Genomic DNA, 25,011 nt, shown 5'->3' with positions numbered 1-25,011 from the left:
TTGGATTCCCCTAGGTCTCTAGTTTTCAGAAATGCACAGGTTTGGTAGGTTTCCCTAGGTGGCGGCTGAGCTACAGGCCAAAATCTACAGGTAGGCACTTTGCAAAAAACACCTCTGTTTTCCTTCACCAATTTGGCTGTGTCCACGTTGCGCTTTGGGGCGTTTCCTGTCGCGGGCGCTAGGCCCACCCACACAAGTGAGGTATCATTTTTATCGGGAGACGTGGGGGAACGCTGGGTGGAAGGAAATTCGTGGCTCCTCTCAGATTCCAGAACTTTCTGCCACAGAAATGTGAGGAACATGTGTTTTTTTAGCCAAATTTTGAGGTTTGCAAAGAATTCTGGGTAACAGAACCTGGTCCGAGCCACACAAGTCACCCCATCTTGGATTCCCCTAGGTCTCTAGTTTTCAGAAATGCACAGGTTTGGTAGGTTTCCCTAGGTGGCGGCTGAGCTACAGGCCAAAATCTACAGGTAGGCACTTTGCAAAAAACACCTCTGTTTTCCTTCACCAATTTGGCTGTGTCCACGTTGCGCTTTGGGGCGTTTCCTGTCGCGGGCGCTAGGCCTACCCACACAAGTGAGGTATCATTTTTATCGGGAGACGTGGGGGAACGCTGGGTGGAAGGAAATTCGTGGCTCCTCTCAGATTCCAGAACTTTCTGCCACAGAAATGTGAGGAACATGTGTTTTTTTAGCCACATTTTGAGGTTTGCAAAGGATTGTGGGTAACAGAACCTGGTCCGAGCCACACAAGTCACCCCATCTTGGATTCCCCTAGGTCTCTAGTTTTCAGAAATGCACAGGTTTGGTAGGTTTCCCTAGGTGGCGGCTGAGCTACAGGCCAAAATCTACAGGTAGGCACTTTGCAAAAAACACCTCTGTTTTCCTTCACCAATTTGGCAGTGTCCACGTTGCGGTTTGGGGCGTTTCCTGACGCGGGCGCTAGGCCTACCCACACAAGTGAGGTATCATTTTTATCGGGAGACGTGGGGGAACGCTGGGTGGAAGGAAATTCGTGGCTCCTCTCAGATTCCAGAACTTTCTGCCACAGAAATGTGAGGAACATGTGTTTTTTTAGCCAAATTTTGAGGTTTGCAAAGGATTCTGGGTAACAGAACCTGGTCCGAGCCACACAAGTCACCCCATCTTGGATTCCCCTAGGTCTCTAGTTTTCAGAAATGCACAGGTTTCGTAGGTTTCCCTAGGTGGCGGCTGAGCTACAGGCCAAAATCTACAGGTAGGCACTTTGCAAAAAACACCTCTGTTTTCCTTCACCAATTTGGCTGTGTCCACGTTGCGCTTTGGGGCGCTTCCTGTCGCGGGCGCTAGGCCTACCCACACAAGTGAGGTATCATTTTTATCGGGAGACGTGGGGGAACGCTGGGTGGAAGGAAATTCGTGGCTCCTCTCAGATTCCAGAACTTTCTGCCACAGAAATGTGAGGAACATGTGTTTTTTTAGCCACATTTTGAGGTTTGCAAAGGATTCTGGGTAACAGAACCTGGTCCGAGCCACACAAGTCACCCCATCTTGGATTCCCCTAGGTCTCTAGTTTTCAGAAATGCACAGGTTTGGTAGGTTTCCCTAGGTGGCGGCTGAGCTACAGGCCAAAATCTACAGGTAGGCACTTTGCAAAAAACACCTCTGTTTTCCTTCACCAATTTGGCTGTGTCCACGTTGCGCTTTGGGGCGTTTCCTGTCGCGGGCGCTAGGCCTACCCACACAAGTGAGGTATAATTTTTATCGGGAGACGTGGGGGAACGCTGGGTGGAAGGAAATTCGTGGCTCCTCTCAGATTCCAGAACTTTCTGCCACAGAAATGTGAGGAACATGTGTTTTTTTAGCCAAATTTTGAGGTTTGCAAAGGATTCTGGGTAACAGAACCTGGTCCGAGCCACACAAGTCACCCCATCTTGGATTCCCCTAGGTCTCTAGTTTTCAGAAATGCACAGGTTTGGTAGGTTTCCCTAGGTGGCGGCTGAGCTACAGGCCAAAATCTACAGGTAGGCACTTTGCAAAAAACACCTCTGTTTTCCTTCACCAATTTGGCTGTGTCCATGTTGCTCTTTGGGGTGTTTCCTGTCGCGGGCGCTAGGCCTACCCACACAAGTGAGGTATCATTTTTATTGGGAGACGTAGGGGAACGCTGGGTGGAAGGAAATTCGTGGCTCCTCTCAGATTCCAGAACTTTCTGCCACAGAAATGTGAGGAACATGTGTTTTTTTAGCCACATTTGGAGGTTTGCAAAGGATTCTGGGTAACAGAACCTGGTCCGAGCCACACAAGTCACCCCATCTTGGATTCCCCTAGGTCTCTAGTTTTCAGAAATGCAAAGGTTTGGTAGGTTTCCCTAGGTGGCGGCTGAGCTACAGGCCAAAACCTACAGGTAGGCACTTTGCAAAAAACACCTCTGTTTTCTGTGATGTGTCCACGTTGTGTTTTGGGGCATATCCTGTCGCGGGCGCTAGGCCTACCCACACAAGTGAGGTATCATTTTTATCAGGAGACTTGGGGGAACATAGAATAGCAAAACAAGTGTTATTGCCCCTTGTCTTTCTCTACATTTTTTCCTTCCAAATGTAAGACAGTGTGTAAAAAAGACGTCTATTTGAGAAATGCCCTGTAATTCACATGCTAGTATGGGCACCCCGGAATTCAGAGATGTGCAAATAACCACTGCTTCTCAACACCTTATCTTGTGCCCATTTTGGAAATACAAAGGTTTTCTTGATAGCTATTTTTTACTCTTTATATTTCAGCAAATGAATTGCTGTATACCCGGCATAGATTGAAAACCCACTGCAGGGTGCAGGTCATTTATTGGCTCTGGGTAGCTAGAGTTCTTGATGAACCTATAAGCCCTATATATCCCCGCAACCAGAAGAGTCCAGCAGACGTAACGGTATATTGCTTTTGAAAATCTGACATTGCTGGAAAAAGTTACAGAGTAAAACGTAGAGAAAAATTGATGTTTTTTTCACCTCAATTTCAATATTTTTCTTTTTCAGTTGTTATTTTCTGTAGGAAACCCTTGTAGGATCTACACAAATGACCCCTTGCTGAATTCAGATTTTTGTCTACTTTTCAAAAATGTTGCGGTTTCTGGGATCCAGCGTTGGTTTCATGCCCATTTCTGTCACTGACTGGAAGGAGGCTGAAAGCACAAAAAATCGTAAAAATGGGGTATGTCCCAGTAAAATGCCAAAATTGGGTTGAAAAATTGGGTTTTCTGATTCAAGGCTGCCTGTTCCTGAAAGCTGGGAAGCTGGTGATTTTATCACCGCAAACCCTTTGTTGATGCCCTTTTCAGGGAAAAAACCACAAGCCTTCTTCTGCAGCCCATTTTCCCAATTTTTTTGAAAAAAACGAAATTTTCACTGTTTTTTGGCTAATTTCTTGGCCTCCTTTTGGGGAACCCACAAAGTCTGGGTACCTCTAGAATCCCTAGGATGTTGGAAATAAAGGACACAAATTTGGCGTGGGTAGCTTATGTGAACAAAAAGTTATGAGGGCCTAAGCGCGAACTGCTCCAAATAGCCAAAAAAAGGCTCGGCACAGGAGGGGGAAAAGGCCTGGCAGCGAAGGGGTTAAAACAGTTGCAGCTCTTAAACATCAAAACCACATTGACTGCCATAACCTGCTGACATGTAAGTCAGGTATCTATCCAATTTGCAGCACCAAAGCTGCAATGGGAAGCAAAGTTCTTCAATCTGCGGACAAGAGTGACAGCTACCTTCCAGTCCTTCCAGTACTCTGAGATCGACCAGCAGCCTATAACACCATTGATCTCCAAATACTACTCCTTACCCTTCCCTGAAGTATAGACCTATATGGCTCTGTCGTTGATCATTTCTCCTATTTCCTGTTCCTCATATTACCCTTGGGGTTCCATCTTCACTCCCATTCTATTAATTTCATATACAGAGACCTTCAGCATACTCCCTGGCCCGACAAGGTATCACACTTCATCAATATGGTGATGATACTGTACATTATAATGTGAAACTGACCTGATCATGCATGGCAGCAGTATTCTTAAAACTCAGTCTCACTAAAAACAAACATGTTGCCATTGATTGAGATAGACTACGACATTCCAATGAGAATTTGATCAACCCCATGCAAATCAATGTATTCTCACCCTACTGTGCCACCAGCATCAGATCTCTGTGCTTTCCAAGCAAGTGCAGCTTCCATCAAGGAACACTTAGTAAAATAAATATTAATGAGGATGGTATAAGGCAAGCTTCTTGATAGCTTTTAACACATCCTCACACACCCTGATCAGGCTTTGGTCACTGTCCTTTTTGCACATTGCCTAATAGCACTTCTCACCAACTTAGTACTAACTTCCAAGGCCTATTTGCCTTATTATTGAGTAGTGCAAATGTGATCTCATCACCCAACCCTCAGAGATATGTACCAACTTAGTATCCAAAGCCTTATCAAATAAAAATAGGCGTGTATCATCTGACTATTATGCAGTTTGAGAACTGGCTCTGCAATAAAAAGCTCTCCCCAAGGACAGAAATTATGTAAATCGATGCTCAAGGCAAAGTATGTTGGTTGGACTGATGCTACTTTTCAGTTGCCCCCTCCTAGAGTAAAACAAGGTTATGCTGAAGCCCTCTCAAAAACTCGCAGCTGCCACCCCAGAAAGACAAAGTTCAGATGCCACCAACATCCCTTTCCACTCTCTTAAGGCAAGAACTGCTGTTGCTGCTGCCTTGGGAAACATCCCACTGCAGACACTCCTCAGGAACGTTCATGAGGATGTCATTCTCCTCCTTCACCTGAAACGTGTTGCTGCTCATCGAGCCTGTCACCTCTGCCCTGCTTTGTCTCCTGTGGCTTTTAGCATCTTACCAAGGGTGTTAGGGGTGTGCAAGATATCTTGAAACTGGGTAACATCGGGAAAGTTTGGAGCATATTTACAAGCCCCTAATGGCACTGGAGCAGCACTTTTTGTGACACTTTGGTGGCCTTGCGCCATATTTACCCGGTGCCATTAAACCACTTTTTTGTGGCTTAATGCCGCCTTGTAAATATGGGCCCCAGATGCAGTTTTCTGCAGCAGAGGTGTGTACAATGGGTGTTTCCAGGGCCGGCTTTAGGGCGGTATGAGAGGTGTGGCGGCACCGGGCCCTGACCTGGATTGGTGGGCGCTGACCTCAGGGGGGCGCTGTGTTTAGCAATGACTCATGAAACTTGTGATTTAAAAGCACCTGCTGAAAATTAAATTGTGAAAATACCTCTTGTGATTAAAGTTCCGGCTATGGAGAGAGATGGAAGTTTTGTCTAGTGGCAGCTTTGACTCGCCATAAAGTAGCGTAAAGGGTTAATATGCCTGCTGCAAAGAAGAGATCTATATTTTATGTGGATAGCTGAATGGATTAGTGAAGCAAGCCTTTACAAGCCCCTTGAAACAAATGAGTGCATGTGAAAGGGGGGCTATGGAGAGATGAGGGGCACATTTGCCGGGTGATACTGAGGGAATCCGAGGAAGTGGGCATGGGGTAATGGAGGGTGTCAAAAAAGACTGTCGCACAGGGCGCCACCAGCGCTAAAGCCGTCCCTGGGTGTTGCTGTGGGCGTACCTGCAAAACACCCATTGCTTTTTGACACTGCCCCAAATTTACAAGGAAATGTAAATTTGAGGCAGTGCCAAAAACTAACCCTACCCCAGGGGCACAGTTAGCATGGCGCAACAAGGAGAAATACTTTTATTTCTCCTTGTTTTTGCTTTTTCTAGGTATGCTGCATTCTGTAATACACATGGAAAGAGCAAAAGACCATTAATGATTGTCTATATGAAGGAAGGGGTCCCTTCCTGCACATTAACAATTGTTAAATAATGACGATTTGCTACTTCTATGTGTGCTGCATTTTGCAGCACACTTAGGAGTAACAAATCGCCATTATTGATTACTGACAGCTATCTGTGCCCAGATCCACACATTTAGCTCTTCACTGGCAGGTGAAGGGGCGACGTTACAGGCCTCTGTGGGTTCAGGGTGCCTGTCTGCTGTTTTAGAGTGGGAAGTTAGTACATCCTGTAGCAAACACCCTTGCTCCACTCTCTTTTCTGTTAGCTGATGAGCCACCAACTCAAGCTTAACAATTGCCTGACTAGTCAAGACTTCTTGTGGGTCAGGCTGGGCTTCACCAGTGCCAACTTTGGAGTCCTCCGTACTGGAGCAGGATTTCCTTGGCTCACTGAAACTTTGGCTAAACGTTGCCCACCTTTCCTACTCTTTTTTCCCTTCTATTCTGGGGCCGACTTGCACTCACTGCAGCAGCAACACCTCCAGAATCCATGGAAGAGGACTGGCACCTGACCAATTCCTGTTTTGGGCTCTGACCAACCTCTGGGAGTTCATTACCATGGAGACAATTAGGGGAAGGTCTTTTCGGATTACCACCCTTCTCCAACTAAGACACCCAGCTATTTCTAGGGGTGCTAAAGCCACAGGCCTAACAGTAACCTCCCCTGGGATAGCCCTTACCCTGGCAGTCTCACCTGGCGTATACTGGTTTTAGAGTACCAGTCTGTAATGCACAATTGTGTGACTGGCACAGGTATCACTCAGTGCTGTGGTTGGGATTCCAATCACCAGTAGATGGAGGAAGTGTTTACATCCCTCTGGAATGTACAACTCACCTGTTGGCCCCATTTTCCAGTTAAAGGGCAAGAGGATCTCCTCATCTGAGGAGGCATCCTCTAAGACCACACTGGCAACCCCTGTGGGTTTACTAGCGTGTTTGTTTTTAGGACAGGAAATGCCCTTGGTGCAGAGCCCTGTGTGTTTGCAGTCTTGTCACCATGCCTTAGTGGCATCCCAGTTTTTACCCTGGTACCCTCTTTTGTTTTGTGAGATGTCTTGAAACACACACTCTTGAACAGATTTGTGGGGGCCTACAGAGGATTCCTTTTCTTTATTTTTAGGGTTGCCTACCTTTTTTCTCTTGGTGGTGTTTCCCTGAATCTTCCTTTTGGTCACCCCCACAAGTCCAAGTCTTGGACACCCTAGTTCTAACCCAGTGATCAGCCTTCCTCCCCAGCTCTTGGGGAATGACTGGCCCCAGGTCTACCAGGTATTGGTGCAACATTTTAAAAGTCCAGTTGCTTAATAGGTGTTCCTTCATATTCAAATTATAATGCCCATCATAATCTTGCACTTGACTTCCCTTTAACCAACCACCTAGTGTTTTCTCTGAGAACTCCATAAAATCAACCCAGGACTGACTCTAGTTTTTTTTTAGTCTCTCGGAATTTGATTCTGTACTCCTCAGGCGTCAACAGAAAATTCCTCAATCATGGTAACCTTCATGAGATCATAGGATGTTGCATCTGCCTCCTTCAGTGTAAGGAGTCTATCCCTACACCTTCCTGAGAACAGTTCCCAAAGGAGAGTTCCCCAGTGCTCTTTCTTAAGTCTTCTGGATACACAGACCTGCTCATAGGCTGTGAACCATTTGGCGATATCATCACCCTTCTCATATTTGGGGACAATCCCTTTGGGGATTTTAGGGTCAAACTGCTCTACTCTGACCCTAGTTATATTATTGCTGACAACATTCATGGGTGCAAAACCTATTTCTTTTCTTTTCCTCTCTATTGCTAGAATCCTGTCCTCCAAGGCAATTCTCCTAGTCAGTTGCTAAAAAGCATCTCCTGTTCAGAGAGTCTATCTCTAAATCTGGGAAAACTTGCAGCATCCTCACTAGAGGGATGTGTACTGGAAACTCTGGGAACAGTTCCACCCTTTCAATTTGACGGTGATCTGGATCCACCTCCTCCTCACTTGAGTTGTCCTGATTTTTATTATCAGGGGCTCCATCAGAAGGATGGGCTTCTCGTACTCTGCCAGTAGCTCCTAGAGCTTTGCACTGGTAGGGTTAGAGCCTGTTTATATTTGGTACCCTTTACAGAGGGTCCTTAACTACTTGTGAGAAACCTTAAGGTAAGGGTTCAGGTCAAGCTCCAGAGCCCTTTTCTTTGAAGTACTCATTATATTACTAAAGTTGGGGCCTTTGTAGACACAAATACTTAACACAGGTTTTGCAGTCCTAACTGAAGTAAGTTCTTTAAACACTGTTAAGCTAGAGGGACCTGACCAGGGCCTTAACAGTCACTTTTGAAAATTTGGAAAAATACCAAATTCAACAAATGCGATTTAACTAACAGCAACTTTGAGATTTGTTTGTGTACTCAACCATTGACCAAGTGGTATCAGCAAAATGTAAAGTCACAGACCCCACTGCTGTTCCATCAATGTAGGAAGCTGTCTCTCTATATAGTGCACTAAACTGAAGTACCACGTGCAGAGAGTCCAGTGGATACCCAATTGGTTTGCAGATGCAAAAGTAGGTAGTTCTAATGCTTTATTTGTGGGAGTGTATAGAGCAGTTAGGCTTATCAAGGAGTCATGTTAAGCAGTTCTCAGAGGCAATAAATGAGACACACATTCAATGAATAAATCCAGGGCCAATTTAGAAAAATAACACTTGCTTTCATATATGATTTGAATCAAAGAACATCTTTATAAGGTAAGCACTTTTTAAAATTAAAATAATTTACAGTTTCAAAAATCAACACATTGCAATTTTCAGAGTTCTCAATGTTAACCTATGGGAGGAAAACAAGAATGCAGTTTTGCAGGTAAGTACACGACTTACAAATCCAGTCTTCAGGGTTTTGGGTCAACAACAGGAAAGGTTCAGAATTGTACCAAGAGTGCACCCACAGCGGCACAGGGGTGGCCGGGTGCAGAGGTCAAATTCTGGGTCGGGTGCCTAATGTTAACCAATGAGACTGGGGTGAACAAAGATGCACTGCTCACAGGTGAGTAAAGAGGTGTCAGCGGTCGATCTCCTGGGGTTGAGGTAAGCATAAGGGGGGCCACAAGGCAGAGCTGAACTTGCACCCTTAGTGGCTCGGAGGCGGCTGGGTGTAGAGTGCCAACACAGCTTTGGGTACCCAATATTACCAATGGATATGGGGGTTGAACGAAGATGCGCTGCTCGCAGGTGAGTAAAGCAGTATCAGGGGTCAATCTCTAGGGGTTAAGGTAAGCAAAAGTGGGGCCACAAGGCAGTACCAAACTTACATCCTCAGTGGTACAGGAGCAGCCGTGAACAGAGTGCCAACACAGCGTTGGATGCCCAATGTTAATCAATGGGGAAGATCAGTTTTGGAGAAAGGCTGCAGGCTCGGGCCAGGAGACTGAACAAAGAATACCCACAGCTGCCCAGGTAAGTTCTGATGCTGGGGACTTAGGGACACCATAGGTCCAGCTCTCCAAGGTCCAGTGGCTCCGGGTGCAGGGGTGTCCTTTGATGTTGGAAAACAGCTTATCAGGCAGTGGAGGACTGGGGGGTCTTCGGATTGAGGCTTCAAGCTTCAAGGCAGAGTCTGGCATGGGCCAACCCATGGTAGACTTGGGCTCAGAATTGCTGCGGAACCTTCACCAGACCGGTGGGCCACTTGGACTTGGGCCCTGGACGTTGGGTGCAGAGGTGGGTCTGGATGTGGTTTCACAATTCCTCAGGGCAGAGTTCTTTTTCTTTAAAGTTGGTTTCCTCTTCAACATGTCTGTGGTTCTCGGGAGACCTTGATCTTTATTGAAGGCAGGCAGTCTTCCCAAGGCTTTGGAGGTTGCTGGGTCACTGAGTCTTTTGGTGCAGGATTGTCAAGGGCTGCAGACAGGCTAGTAGGGCTGGGGCCAAGTCATTTGATGTCTGCAGTCATCTCTGCTGGGTCCAGAACTCTGTCTACGGTGGCTGCACTAGATTTGACCAGTCAGTGTCCACGCTAGGAATTGGTACGTTTTCAGGGGGCACCTCTAAAGTGCCCTCTGTGCGCATTTATTAATGAATCCAACACAACCAAACATCACAGCATTCAAAGAAGCCATCATATAGCTGGGGAACTCATAATGACCAGTGTCCAGCACATGCATATAAAATGGCTTCCATGGGCACTTACTATGTCTTAAAATTGACAGAGACAAAGGAGGGGAATATCTGTTTATGCGTATATGCCCTCATATATGCCTGGATACGCCCTGCCTTGGGGGTGATTTACACTTGGCATATGCAGTGGTAGGGGACCTGCCACAGAGGGGTGTGTGACAGGTTCTGTTTACCTGCACCCACACATGCAGTATGTGATGGCAGCACTGTGTGAGTTTGGTGAGAGATCCCTGAGATTGGCACAATTGGCCTCAGAGGCCTTCCTTAGTACCTCAGGCCCTAGGGACCAGAGGCACCATTTACTAGGGACTTACAGTGGTAGTTAAGGTGTTTGACAATTGTGCAAAACAACTGTGCAGTTTTGGGGAAAGAACACTGGCACTGGGGACTGGTTAGCAGAAACCCAATGCACTTCAGTCTAAGTTGCATCCAAAAACGAGGCAAAAAGTGTGGTGGGGGTACTACAACCAGAACCCAGCTCACTACACCCGCCCCCTTACCCATTATACGAATTGAGGAAAGGGAGGTGCACCAGTTGTGGGTGGCTGGTCAGCAGGCACCCTCCACATCAAGGGTAACATATTCTGCAATCACCAACTACCTGTTGCCTTTGATCTTTTCTGCTGAGATGGTATCCACTGTTCCTAATCAACGCGTTGCACACTAAAGGTACTTCCTATCAGCAGAGATAGGCTGTAGAATAAAATATATGAAACCTATTGGTGCGTTTGGAGATTGTGGTGCACACTGAGGGGAGGTATAACTCAGTTCAGAAAACAAACAGGGCCAGGGAGAGCTTCACTGCTTTTCTCAAACCATTCAGAAGACATTCCTCCCAAACCATAACATGTATCTTGGTGCCTTACCTTAATGCTTCTTCTTCAGTAGATGGTTGGTGATTAGGTGGCCCCATTGGCCTGTTCTTTATTGACTCTCTATGTGAAGAGCGTGTGTCCTGTTCACTCCTTTGGTGAACAGGAAGAGAGAAGGTGGTGTACGCTGAATAGATACAAGGGGGCAGGGTGGGTTGTTCCTCTTAAATTCAAAAAGACCATGTTGGAGGTAATGTTACGTGTTACAAAAACAGTCCTGCATTTTTATCTTACAATTGCAGCTGGCTCAATGTGTTCGGAATGGTATGCATCGTTCTGCTTTGAGATAAGCAGAACAAGTCTCTTGAGCAGCCAAGCATAAATCTGCATCTCAGGTTTCGTGTGAAAGAGGAACCTTTCAGAAAAGAGGGAGTATGTGTGTCTTGTATTTAAGTGAGACTACCTGTGTGTTCAGGTCTGTCTATGTTTGTTCGTGTCAGTCTACGTGTGCTTGTATTCTTTGTGTGTGTGTCAGAATTCGAAATGCGAATGTCAACTAAGGTACATGTTTTAACTAAGTTAAAAGTAGGCCTGGTCCTATGCCGTTAATGTGGCATTTCTGGACAGCCTATAGAGCTTAAAGTTTCGTGTACATTCATCCTGAAGTGATCAGCTGAGGTCCTGGGGTGGCAGGGTGAGTGGGATGGTGGAACTTGAAAAATGAGCTCTGCCACAGGATCAGGACATATGAAGGAATTAGTCTTTCATTCTGAAGTGATTCATCGTCTGATTAGCTGAGGTTTGGGAGATGGAGCCTGGATGGTGATTGAATATGGATTATGAGGTGAATCAGGGCCTGATTGGTTTATGTCTGATGAGTGTGCATGAACTGTGATTGAGTCTGGTAACTGAGACAGAAGTATAAGTGGTCGGACAGTTGTTATATTGAAACAATTATCTTGTGAAACTCAGCCAACTCTAAGACACAGAAGAGATCAGACTGACCAGACCCACTTGAGGATAGCATTTGTTGTCTATGAGGTAAATTTGAGGGATAATGTCAACCAATTAGACAAAATTTTTGGAATCCCTGTCAGAATCATCACAACAACACCCCCAAGGGATTCCAATCAGATAGGTGAACAGAGTGCATGAATTACACTCTGTGATGGATTTAGGTCTTTTGTAAGACCAAGAGGTGCCTGGCCACACGAAGCAAGACAGCTAATTACTGGAGAAAAATAGTTCAGTGAGAGGGAGTATTTATTGGCCTTGGGATGACAATCCCCGTTTTATGTATAGGACAAAGCTTGTGCTACCTTAATCTCTCTCTTGGGCCAAGGGGTGGCTCCGAAATGGGTTCCCTTAGTTAGGAATACTCCCTTAAGCTTCAGACGTAGGAATCTCATCCGCAGATCAATTTGGATCCACTCAGTGTCCTGGGAAAAGTAGTGAGGCGTGGTGCAAGACTTTAAGAATTTGACCTATGGTTCCATCTGTCTGACGAAGGGTCGAGGGAAGAAGCATTTTTGGTAAAAAGGGGGGGGGGGGGGGGGGGGGGGTGGTGGGTGCATCCAATAAAGAACTCTGTTTTTGGTCCCATGGTCACAGGTTTTAGCCCCATCCACTCAGTTTTTCATCCTTCCAAGTACAATAAAATGAGTACCACTGAATTGGGTAATAATAAACACATGCCAAGACTTCCTAGGGTGTGAAGATGCGCTCCACAAATACGTCAGTTATGTTATGTTAGTAAAAGCTTCTAGGTTTCATGGATGACTCGCTCCTGCTGACAGCAGCCACAGTCTCTGGATGTAACATGTTATTCCCCAAAAAACAAGTAAAGATGTCTATTTCTACCCCTCAAAGCAGCTGAGTATGTGGTATTGGTAACTCAGGGAGTTGGTTGTGTAGAAACATTTCACCCACTTGTAATATTGTGCTTCCTTAGTATGCAGACCTTGTCAGTTGGGAATTTGGTCACCACCGACCAGGTCCGTATGGCTGTGAAGGTCACTGTGATTACCCAAGGCCTGGTTTAGAGCATAAGAGAGAAATAGATGGATCCAAATAAAAGAGACATCTCAGGGTATTTGCCTGCAGGAGTGGAAGAAGGGTTCCCTGCTATTGTCGCCATTGGTTCGTCATAGACTCCAATGGACTGAATTCAAAGAAGAGATGAACTTGAATGGGGTGAAAGGGATGGGACGATGCTGCTCCTTTGAAGCACAAAACAATGGTTGTGGGACACTTTTACAGTGACATTTCTTATTTGTTTTATCTTCAGGGATGGCCAGCAAGAATTTGAGATGCTGGGTAACAAAAACAAGTTAGATAAAAAAAATGTTTATTAATGAACAAGGGAATGAATGAGTATTACAACAACATATGATCATGGCGAATTGTATTTAAAATTAATTATTGCGTTATCTCTGGAATCCACAAATGGAGACAACCTTTGTGTTTCAGATTATGTACATCTATAAGCAATGTCCTGGTATCTAATGTTTCAACGCAGGCGCGTGCTCTGTCTCCTGGTGTGCACAGCAGGTTGTGGGTGGCTTTACTGGCCCATGCATCAGTTACTAACGAAAGAGAACGGTTGAGCAGCAAAAAGAGCAGTGGGTGAAACACTCAGATAAATCGGAATACAGTGACACATTCCACATTCAACCCACACATATAGGAAACGCAGAATGGCGTCAAACCACTAACGAATCCAACGTGGATAATCTACCTCACAAACAGGGGAGAGTAGAGGTGTCAAATCCTTCTGCGTGTTAGGATCCTAAGAAGGGACGCTTCACTCTGTGCAGGTGTGATCTATAGCGCACGAAAGCTATAGTAGAGAGCGACGAGGGAAAGCACTATAATGAAAAAAATGTGAATAGTATGGGAAAGAAAGCTCAGCTTTCGTACAGAAAAAAAACAACAAAGTTGAATCATTTTCTGTAGGGGCCAGGTCAGCAGTTGAGATACAAAGTTGCAACATTCGAAATGTCCCTGTGTTGATTTCCTAAATACATATTTATTTCTTAGCTCTGCAGATACTTCTGATTTTAAAACTTTAAGACATTTTTTGTTAAACATGTGGGCAGGCACTGGGTAAAGTAACCCCCCATCTTAGCCTGCCTCCTGGGAGAGAACCCAACTGGCGAATGCTGGCAAATAGAAGCATCAGAGAGATGCGGAGACAGCCTGACAACTCACAGGAGGGCTGCACCAAGGGAAACACGGATGCATTAATTCAAGGTCATGTCTCACCAGGAGCTCCTGCTTCCAACCACAGGAACCACATACATCTGGAGACGCGCCTGTAGCCAGGAATATGTGCTATGGGGGCCAAGTCCCAGTAGCGACTACAATATAAAACAAGGGGTGGCTTTTACATGAAGAAAATGTTTGGAACACTGCTACAATCAGATTTCAAACTACACAATTGATTTTATGTTCACCTTTTTTTAGTATGTTATTGCGTTCACCTGAGGAATGTATGGCAAGATACATGAACAGTCAGGTTTTTAAAGCATATTAGGACTCTAACATTGGTAAAACAAAAAAAATAATTGAAAGATAACTTTGGGAGTTGTGGATTTCCCCAATTAGCTCTTCTGAAACGTAATGTCCAGTTGTGTATAAAGCAGAATGGGAGGTAGCCCTGATCAAAATTAGATCAATTAATTAATGCTATCTACTGTGGTATGGGCAAATGGGCATGCCAGTGTTTACACTTGCCCTCAAATGAATATTGTATAGAAGTGATGTACTTCAAAGTTCACATTGCCCCAACAGTCACAAGACGATGGGATTAATACACAACCTTTAAAGTGCTTGGGTATTCTCCACCAAGCAATTTAGGAGCAAATTTATGAAAAGTGGAGCTGCACCTAGGGCAGCTCCACTTTTCTTGCGCCGTTTAGCACCCCCCCCCCCCAATGCCGCCATGTGTGTGCTGTATTTAATATACGGTGCACCATGGTGGTAGTTAGGAAACTAGTGTCAGAATTTCTGACGCTAGTTCAGCGCTTTGCAGGATTAGCATAAAAAATTCTGATGGTAATCCTGCAAAGCACCTAGAGGCCCATTGAAACCAATGGGAGCCTCCTTTTAATGCCTGCTCTGAGCAGGGGTTAAAAGTGCCTAAAAAATGAAGCAAAGAAACCTCTTAGATTTCTTTGCGCCATTTTTTTGGCCGCCCTAATGGGTGAACACCCCCTTTGTATATATTGTACCTTGCACAGGCAGAGTGTAGCGCAAAGGGTTACAAAGTGGCACAATGCATGCATTGCACCACTTTATAAATGTGGCTCAGCTATTTTGGCCTCGTTGGGCCACATTAGCGTAAAAATAATGATGCTAATTTGGCGCAAGGAGGCTCTAGGGGTTCTTAAATCAGCCCTTTTGTTTCAATGTGAATGTTTGAATGACAGATAGCCAAGTGTGCCATGTGTACAGCACAGCAGCTGCCTTAATCCGAGCATCCCAGCACTGATCAATAGGTGACAAAATGGATTCTGGCAAGGCATTAATTAAAAAGAAGGTTCTCAGGGCTTTTTTGAATGATGTTTCAGAGGGGCATTTCCTCAAAGTTGGCAATTTACTGTTCCAAGATAAGATTCTATGAAAGTGAAGGAACAGCCACCCCTTCTGGTTTTCCTCGTTGTGCATTGTGTAAACCGTCATTATAACCTATGCTTTCATTCTAGGGCAACATCAATGTGACAATGAGATGACATGTCACTATGTATTTTAAATATAATGGCATTGTGAATGCACTTAATGAAGCAGTATTTGTTACCTCCCTCGTCTGTCTGTGGTTTGAGCTTGTGATATCAGGAGCCTAAGGGTCATATGTATAATGACATAACATAACTTAAATTTATAAAACTCACATTTGCCCATTGGGGTACCTTGGCTATGGATAATAGATTTTGAAACCCAACTCAGTGTTATTCATGTTATTGGCCTCGAAATGTGACACGCTGGGTGGACCCACCTATGATTTGAACCCTACAGATGGATCATTGCTTGAAATCTAAACCTGAGCAATGGCCAGGGGCAGGTGGTGAACTTTCAAAGTTGTGCTGGGCGAATAGCTGCCTTGAATTGGGCTGAGTGATACAGATGTCTTTTACTGGTTTTGATGATGCTGGGTGGGTGTTGGTGATGGGGAGGCCTACGTTAGACATCAGCATTGAAGAACAATCCATTTAGCAGCACAATTGTCACATTATGTGGCTAATAGTCAGGGACTTTAAAGGGACAGCAATATAACATTCCAAAAATATTTTGGGGGTGACAGGCAAGCCTTATATTCCTCATGGGTTTTTGGTTCATCTTCTCCAAGGAATCTTCGAGGCAACTGCGGAAAAATAGCCATTTCTCAAAATAATCTTCCTTAATTGACTACAGAGCTGTATTCTGGTCATAAGTTACGTTTAACATGTTCCCTTGCAGGCACAAAGCCATTTATGGGTGTGAGGTGTCTGGGAAGGTTTGACTCAGACTGCAGTTGTAATAAATGTCTCTAGTCAAGTCTTGAAAAAACAGCCATAGCAACCAGAACTAAAAATTAGCAATAAGCCTCCCAAACTGTGCATGAAGTTTCCCTCAAGTATTAGCTAGAATGGCATTTTGGGCGAGAAACAATGGACTGAAATGCACTTCCGAGTAATCACCAGTGGCTGAGATTATTTCAAGCATTCCATCCACCACTACCATGTTGTTTGTTACAATTGATGCCCTGGGTGCAATCGTCTCTTTCACTGTGCCATAGGACTCAACCTGCATCCTACTGACGAGGCCCAAATGGGGACAACAAAGCCTGGGACTGCTTGTGTCCTCCTCTGGAGGAATCCTCGCTTGACAGTTCAGGATGGACTGTTTCCATGAGGAGCAGGGAAATTACTGATTTGTATAAGGCGGGCTACTACCTACAGTGCAAAATCAACGAAAAATGCATTGGGTTGTGGTCTGAGCGATCGCCAGTGTCTGAGATGTATTCAAACATTCTGTCATTTATCTTTTTGTATGTTGCTTTCTGTGAAAGGAGAGGTGGGTGAGATCAGAGGAGGAATTTGTCTGAGCAACGGATGGTGCTCGAACTTCTCATTGCTATTGCAAATCTGCTGTTTTCTTTTTTCCCATGCACATTGGAAAACTACAGCTTAGGTGGAAGAAGGGGTGAGATCTGCCACCTGATTTCAATAAGGGCATTTTGTGGAACAACTGGCATCCAGTCTATAAGTGGTGCAATTGCACTGTTTAAACAGAATCACCTTCAAGTGGAAGCATGTTCTTCCTTCATCTCAAGATGCAAACTTGCATTCAGCTGCATAGCAGATGTACAGGAACATACCAAGCTGTCACCCCAGCAGCTGTGCACTATAGAAGCACTGCCTATCCCTCAGTTGCAGTACCTCTTCAGATGTGCTACCTTCAGCTGCAGCGCAGCATATTAGAACCACATGAATATGTCCTACGTTAACCCCAACTGCTGCAGAAGCTGCACACTGCAGAAACATATCTGGCCTTTAGCCCCCCGCTATTTTACTTGTGCTCTGTAGGGACATGCCCTGGTTATATTTTTGCTATCAGGGAGGCACCTGAGCATTGCAGGAGTTCACCCTGACCTGTCTGCCAACCTCATCCCCTGTAGATGCATGTATCCAAACAGCAGCTTTACATGTGCTACTTCCTAAGTGTAGATAGGCCTCACTTCTCTTTCTGCCAGATCCTATCCATGTGTACTGCAGAAGGACCTTGGCCAATACTGATTTAACTAGTCAGAAACAGAAGTTTGGGTTCACAATGTCCACAATAACCACATGAATCACCGCTCTGGAGTTAGCCTGTGCCTGCACCTGACTGCATCTGTGGAAGCTGCACTAGGACTTTAGTGACTTTAAATTCAGTGTAATTGTCTAACAGGTCACTCACTCTTCCAAACCCCTACACTACCCCTCACCCTTTCTGTCTAACATCCCTATTTGCACGTTCCTCTCCCATCAGCTTCCTTTTTATACTTACTCTCATTTTGTCCTTTGTTTTCCTCTTTACTGAACTATGGGCCTTTCATTGCCATTGCATCACTGTTGAAAACTGCTGGGCCAAAGTATAACACTGATAACGCTCAGATGGTGTAGAGATGCCTTCATTGCAGCTCACAATGAATATTCACAGTGTGGGATGGTTAAACACAGGCGAAGACTTCATTGGAATATCATAGAAATAGGTGCAACAACTTAGATCAAGTGGCGCGCAGACATACAGATCATACATAAGCTCAAACTAGGATATTTGCCAATTGCAGACTTCTGTCAATAGTCAGATAATAGAGGAGAACATGGGAGCATGTAACTACAAGGCCTGACTTAAGGTAACTATAACTCACACCCCTGCCAAGCACAGTGATATTATCAATAATGTCAAATAAGATGTGATGAGTGATGTAATGTCTAGGGAAATTAGCAATGAATGGCAAGGGTGCGAACTATAGTTACCTCAGGGCACGAGTTATAGTTACTTGAGATAACTCTAACAATAACTGGTGAATCTCAGTGTTTTTAGAGTTTAAAACTGAACATTTCACCTAACTATAATGTTACTTTAACCTTTGTTTTTTTAGTGAATTTAAGGGTGTTTTTTAAGTAAAGCAGTATTTAATTACCATATGTTAATCCAACCCCACTACGCATGGCCTGCAGACCCTCTCCCCTCCTGCATGCAGCCAACCCCATGCTTCACAGGGCATTTAGTCATGCAAGGTGAGGTTTGGCCACAGGCCCTGGGCTGGGCTGCAGCAAGGCCCTGTGGCTAACCCCCATAAGCTGTGCATGGCCTTTGGTACAGTGGGCAGTGGCGTGTTGTCCACATGGACAACCTCCTGTGGCCAGCAACCACACATGCAGTCAAAGCCACAATGCGCAAGGCCAAAGGCCGTGCAGAGTGGAGGGTTTTCCACAAGGCTGGCCTGCGGCCAGACCCCTTGGTCAACCCTCCCAAAAGGCAGCTCCCCAACTGGGCATGGCCTTCTGCCATGTGAGGTGGGGGTTGGCCACAGGGCCTGGTCCTGAGACCTCCCCCGGGCCTTTTTTTTAAAGAGGAGGAGGTGCATGCCCCTCTCCTTTCTGAACCTATTATGGCCCTGGGGACCCTATCCCCCAGGGCAACTAATTAAAATTAAGCCTTGAGGCCCACCACATTTTTTCAGGAGAGAAAGCCTTAGGGCCCCCCTCCACAGGCTGCTTTTGGCCATGGGGACCCTATTCCCTGGGGCAGGGCAACATATTAAAGGGAGAGGGGGCATGTGGCCCTTCTCCCTGCTTTTGGCCCCAGAGACCTCTGGGGCTCAGCACAGCTTTTAGGGGGAGGGGGCATGGCCCCCCCCCTGGCCCTTTTGGCCCCAGGGACCCCATCCCCCATGTCCACCAACAAATTTAGGGGTGGTCATGCAGCCCCACTCCATGGGTCAATTTTGGCCCCAGGGATCCCATTCCTTGGGCTCGAACGCATGTCCGAAGGGGGGGGGCACGTGGCCCCCGTCCCCGGGCTGATTTAGGTCCCAGGAACCCCATCCCCAGGGACCGGGACGCACATGGTAAGGTCGAGGGGGCAAGCAGCCCCCCTCACTGGGCTGATATCGGCCCCGGGGACCCCATCCCCTGGAGCCTGGCAAACAAGGGTGACTGCCCTGGTGCCCACCCAGGACACCCACCACACTTGCTGGGGGGGGGAGCCCCAGGACCCCAGCCGACTACTCACAGCTACAGGAACCAGCATTGCTCCCACCTGCAGGGAGCAGCTAAAAATCCTACTCCCTTCCAGGGGGGCGGGGAGAGGGGAGAATCTTTTTATCTGTTTCCCTGCCCGCTTTGCTTGCTGTTTACTCTCGCTTGGTGGGAGATTTGAAATTGCTCCCGCCAAGCAAGAGCAACATAGGCTTCCATGCCAGCACAGAGTGAGCAAGGGAACCACTATGTCCCGGGGGTAGGCATATGAGCCGGTCCTGGGGGATGGAGTCTCCAGGGCCGAAAACAGCCCAGGGAGAAGGACCGCATGCCCCCTCCACCTTAACAATGCAGACGGGCCCCAGAGGAAGGGGTCCCTTGTGCTGAAATCGGCCATTTGCTCCCCCTCAAAATTGAAGTATTTGCCACCCCCAGGACCTAGCCTTCTCCGGGGAGCTTTTAAAAACAAGTGCAGAAGACTGTGCTTGTTTCTTTTTTTTTTAAACAAAAATTGTTCTAAGATGGCTGCCACCACTTCCCGTTTGAGGTGGTGGTAGCCAATAAGATCTGAGGTTGAGATCTGTCGGGATCCGCACAGCCTCCACGTACCTATATAAACAAAGTTATTTTATCATTAATTGCTCAAAGTCTACTGAACAGGTTTACACCAAAACACAAAAAGCTCTCTTTCTGGAACTAGATCTAGCTTTCTGCCAATTTTGGAGTAAACCCTTTCAGTGGTTTAGGCTGTACCTGTATCTTAAGTTCCTAGGGGAAAATGAATGGGAAGATGTGTTTAAGGACCGTCCTTTTTTCACAGCCCCCGCTTGACGGATCACCCTGAAACTTTCTATGCGTAAACTAGGCAAAGAGCATTTTTAAAAAAAGTTTTGTGTACATTTTTCATATGGAGCCAAAGTTATTAACAACACAAAAAAAACAAAAAATGCATTTCCTATGGAAGCACAATCCTAACTATAACTACCTTGTGTTCATATATATATATATATATATATATATATATATATATATATATATATATATTGTTGCGGCACTCATGTTTTTCTTCCCACCACTTCCATCAGTCAGGGCGGTGCACGGCGACGGGCGCAGAACCCGAAAAACACATCCAAGGCTCCTCGCACAGGAATCAGCAGCAAGGAAAAGCCGGCACTCTGAATTGTTGAAAATAATGGTGATTTATTTCAGGCTTACACATTTCAACCGACAAGGTCATACTCATAGCCCTACATCTAAATATATATCTACACACACCCACACAGTTTAGCCTGATGAATGTGCATAACCTCGTTATTAATTTCTCATGATATGTATACATCAACTCCAGCGGTACCATGCGTCTCTCTTTATTGTAAAATGCTCTGATACACTTGGGTCACGTTTGCAGTATAGAAAGCTCTTAAAATAAATAAAAATATCAGAAATACAGGTGCAACATCTTGGATCAAGGGTACAGCAGACAGGCAGGGAATATATAAACTGAATTTGGGATATTTTCCTGTTGCATATAAATCTGTCAAGAGTCAGGTGATGAAGGAGAGCACAAGAGCAGTCAGAGCAGCAGGGCTCAATATTCTGGGCTCCTGCCACAACAGAGATCCTGGCAGAGTTCATCAGCAGTAGTTATTTCACCCATACTATCCACAAGGTAACGGTAATTTACTGCTGCTAGATGGGCAAGAAACTAAGACAGGGAATGAGGCTCTATCCATCCTCTCCTTGATGTTATAAATCTCCTCCCAATTTCTCTTTTCCTTTTATAATCTTGTATTCTCTTTCTCTCCACTAACCATCTATACCCTACTACTCCGCTCTCAGTGGTGTAATAGAAAAAAGATTGAACCCCCCCCGACAATGCGACGAGGGCAGTGTTTAATTTAATCCAGTGGTTTCTGGTGCTCAGCACAAGCACTTAATCATCAACACCTGGGCTTATGACAGTCTGCCACATGGTAGCATTTTTAGTTTAATTTAGAGAGGAGAACAACAACAGTTGTTTATTCATTCAATACACATTAAAAATGACTAATACCTGCCACCCAAACCATGCTTATAGTTTTTGAGGCCTGAAATAGCTTGAATTGCCTCCCTGGTGTAGTGCAATGGTTAGTAGATGTGTTGGTTCTGTCACTAGCAGTGCTCACAGAGGCCTTGGTTAATGTAAGTTGGAGTGGTCTCCTGATGACAGCCCTGGCACGTATTTATTTTACAAATTAAGCACTTGATGAAGGCAGGCTCCCTCAGTTTCACATATCTCACATATACCCATTGTCATTGGGCTGCATGGGGCCCCCTTGAAGGGCTGCGTGCCCTCTGAAGGGTTGAGGACTCCCCTGTGCCATAGGGGCTACAGTGACCTGCGTTATGCCCCTGTCTGCTCCATCTCTTCCTCCTCCCCGCCCCTTTTCTTTGTTTTCTCTCTCTCCCATCCCCATGCCTCTGCTTTTGTAGTTCCCCTTTCATCCGATCGCTATTATTTTTCCTCCTTCTTTCTCTTCCTTCATTTTTCTCTTCTATCACCCTCTTTCCTTCTTCCTCGTTTTATCTCTCCTTCAATACCTTATGCTCTCCTTCTATCCCATCACATGAACTTTCCCCATATGTGTCTCTTCCTGGTTTCTTCTCATCCCATTCTTCCCTTTGTTTGCCCCTCTATACCTATCCTCTTCTTTCTTTGTTTGTCTCTCCCTCACTTTTGGCCTATTTTTGTCTCTCGCTTCCTACTTACATCCCTCTTTTTTTACTTCTCTTTCATGTCACTCACGTCTCCATTTATTTCTGTCTCCATCAGCTACCCTAACTTTTCGTCCACCCTCTTTGGTCTCTTTCCCTATCTTACATTTTTCTTTCTGCATTCTAACCACTCTCCCTTACTCTTTTGTCTCAAACACTGTTTCTCCCCTCACTTTCCCTTCATGCCTCGACCCTCTCGCTCCTCTCTCTTCTTCTCAGGGTGATTCCTGTACATAGTGTTGGGCAATCCACTGAAAGCTCGAGCCAGGCTTGAACCAGATACCTAGCTCTGGTTCAGCTTGAAGTCTTCTTGGAACCTGAAGCCCAAAATGAGCCAAGCTTTCACAATAGGTGATGTCGCCCATTGGCTACTGCTGCTGACCATGTATCACTGGGAATTGGGTTTGAATCCTTGCCTTGGTTTAGCATCCTGTGAATGCCAGCAAATATCCCTGTTTGAAAATGTAATCAGTGTCTGTTATTTGTGAAGTGGTCTTATGTCCGTGGGCAAGGTTTGTGCTATGTACACCTGCCTAAAATTATATGTGGATTCTGGCTGTAATCTCATCCTCCAAGAATATAAAGAGGTGATAAATGATGGGTCCAATTTTCAGGGTCAAGTTTGTAAATGGCCTGCGGTTTGGCCCTGGCTCACCAACCCTGCGACCAGATTGTATCACTTTTACCACATCTACTGCTGTACAATAAACATCTGTTATTCAGCACCAAGAGGCCTACAGGTGAATGTGCGCTTTACAAATACACATGTTATGTTATAAAAGTTAAATGCCTGGTCGAGCTGGTTATCAGCAGTGCAGGCATTGGTGCATGGATCCATATTTTGAATGGTGACAATGCCCTTTCATTCCCCTTCTCGTGCAGCGCACCTCCATGCTTTTTTGTGGAAGACCAACTGGGGACTGTTGGAAAATGATTTGATCAAATGGTATACCCAATTTTCCTTCTGTATACTTGCGGACTTTATTGTCACTACATCTTGGATGATGCAGTTGACTGTTGTCCAAAATGCCCTAGAGTTTGGTTGTTTAGCGTCAGAGTAGCTTCGCCCAAATGATGCTGTATATTGCACCTTGGTCAGCCCAGAGTTCCTTCTTATATTGTTTCGTCAGATCTTTTTATTTATCCCCTTTTATGGATTGAAGCTGAAGATTTACTTGCCTGCCTAACTGCTCTTCTTAGATTCTTTATAAGGGCACAGCACTTAGGTGTTAGTCTCCCAGGCCGCTTGACTGCTTGCCTGTTAATGGACCTTAAGAGGGAGGGAGTGGATACCAAGTGTGATGAAAAGAATGACCAGGCTGCTATGCTTGTGCTGTGCTGTGTGTGGCTACCCTTGATTATTTCCTTTGCTTTATCAGACAGTCTCAGAAGTGATTTGTTTCTCTATCTCAGCTGCCTCAGGTTGGTGGTGCACAAGGAGCCAAAATCAGGTGGTGCAGACTTGTGTCTAGGTGGATGTAGACTTAGCTCCAGATGCTGGCACATTTGATCACTATGTGTGGTGCATTTATCTGTGTACTTCTTCACATGTTTTAACAACGGGAGTGAAAGAATGCTTAATTTGTTGGCTCGCCCTCCTCTACCTGTACATATTGGGTGCTCCTCAAACATGGGGTGAAAGGCGCTGTTATAGCAATCCGGCCCCTTCACACGCAGCACTTTGCGTACAAAGGGCATGCAATGGGTGTTGCTGTGGGTGTTCCACAGCAACACCGATTGCATTTTGACACTGCCCCAGATTTCCACGTTTTCTTCAACCTGAGGCATTGACAAAATTTAATGCCACCCCAGGGGTGGCATTAGCAGGGCGCAACGAGAAATGCTTTTATTTCTCCTCGTTTTTTGCTCTTTCTATGTGTGCTACAGTCTGCAGCACGCATAGAAAGAGCAAATCGCCATTTAAGATTGTTTTTGTGCAGGAAGATATTCCTTCCTGCACAAAAACAATCACTTCCTCAAAGCAGCCATCCTTGCACAATGGTGCAAGGGTTGCTGCGTTGGCACACAACAGCAAATACAGCACAGGTGCAGGGTGAAACACAGAGGTGTGCAGTATTCTTTTAAATACGGCGCATCCCTGCGTTTTGAAAATGACGGTGCATGGCGCTGTCAAATTTGGCATAGCGCCATGCACTGTCATTTTTTTGTTAACGCTGGCCCGAAGTGTCATATAACATAGCAAAATTAACTCCTCAGGTGACTGAGACGTAATCGTTACATCCTTGTTTGAACCACTCGAGCGCCGAGGACGTAACCGTTACGTCCTGGTATGGGCCCTCGGGGGAATCACTAACGCTCCCCTTGAGGGCCTTGCAGCCCCCTCCCATTTGCAGGGATGGAAGGGGAATCACTTCCTCTTTCGCCCTGCCCACCCAGGACCCCCCTGTGGCGTCTGATGAAGTCAGCACCGAATCTCACGCTGACCTCATCAGAGGCTGCCCCCTCTATGCTAGAAGCTCAAATTTCAGCGCAGATTGGAGGAGAAATGCAAAAGCATTTCACCTCTGATTACGTAGAGAGGGGCGAGAGAGGCATCAAAGGAAAGGAAAGGCGGTTATTTTCCTTTGATGTCTCTCTCCTCATTTATGCTGCCCGATCGCGGTGTGATCAGGCAGCAGAAATGCCACTAGACACCAGAGAGTTTTTATTTTTTATTTTTTTTATTTATGCAATATGGGGAGCATCCCCTTGGGCAAGGGCCTCTCCCCAGGGGGGGCA

General features: G+C 45.7%; 2 protein-coding genes across 2 annotated transcripts in view; one reads left to right on the top strand and one right to left on the bottom strand.

Annotated features, from left to right (window-relative positions):
• LOC138266018 (cytosolic purine 5'-nucleotidase-like) overlaps positions 1–10,957 on the bottom strand; it is a 289,639-nt gene extending 278,682 nt beyond the window's left edge. Inside the window, exon 1 of the mRNA XM_069214326.1 lies at positions 10,844–10,957. The gene's annotated coding sequence lies outside the window, so the exon portion shown is untranslated. The remainder of the gene's footprint in view (positions 1–10,843) is intronic.
• LOC138265132 (neurofilament medium polypeptide-like) overlaps positions 9,181–25,011 on the top strand; it is a 43,269-nt gene continuing 27,438 nt past the window's right edge. The window contains exon 1 of the mRNA XM_069212674.1: positions 9,181–9,257. Coding sequence (XP_069068775.1) covers positions 9,181–9,257 — 77 coding nt within the window. The remainder of the gene's footprint in view (positions 9,258–25,011) is intronic.

The sequence above is a fragment of the Pleurodeles waltl genome, chromosome 11 (genome assembly GCF_031143425.1).
Source record: "Pleurodeles waltl isolate 20211129_DDA chromosome 11, aPleWal1.hap1.20221129, whole genome shotgun sequence".
NCBI classification, from domain to species: domain Eukaryota; kingdom Metazoa; phylum Chordata; class Amphibia; order Caudata; family Salamandridae; genus Pleurodeles; species Pleurodeles waltl.
The sequence above is the reverse complement of the archived record's forward strand: the minus strand, read 5'-3'. Positions and strand labels throughout refer to the sequence as shown.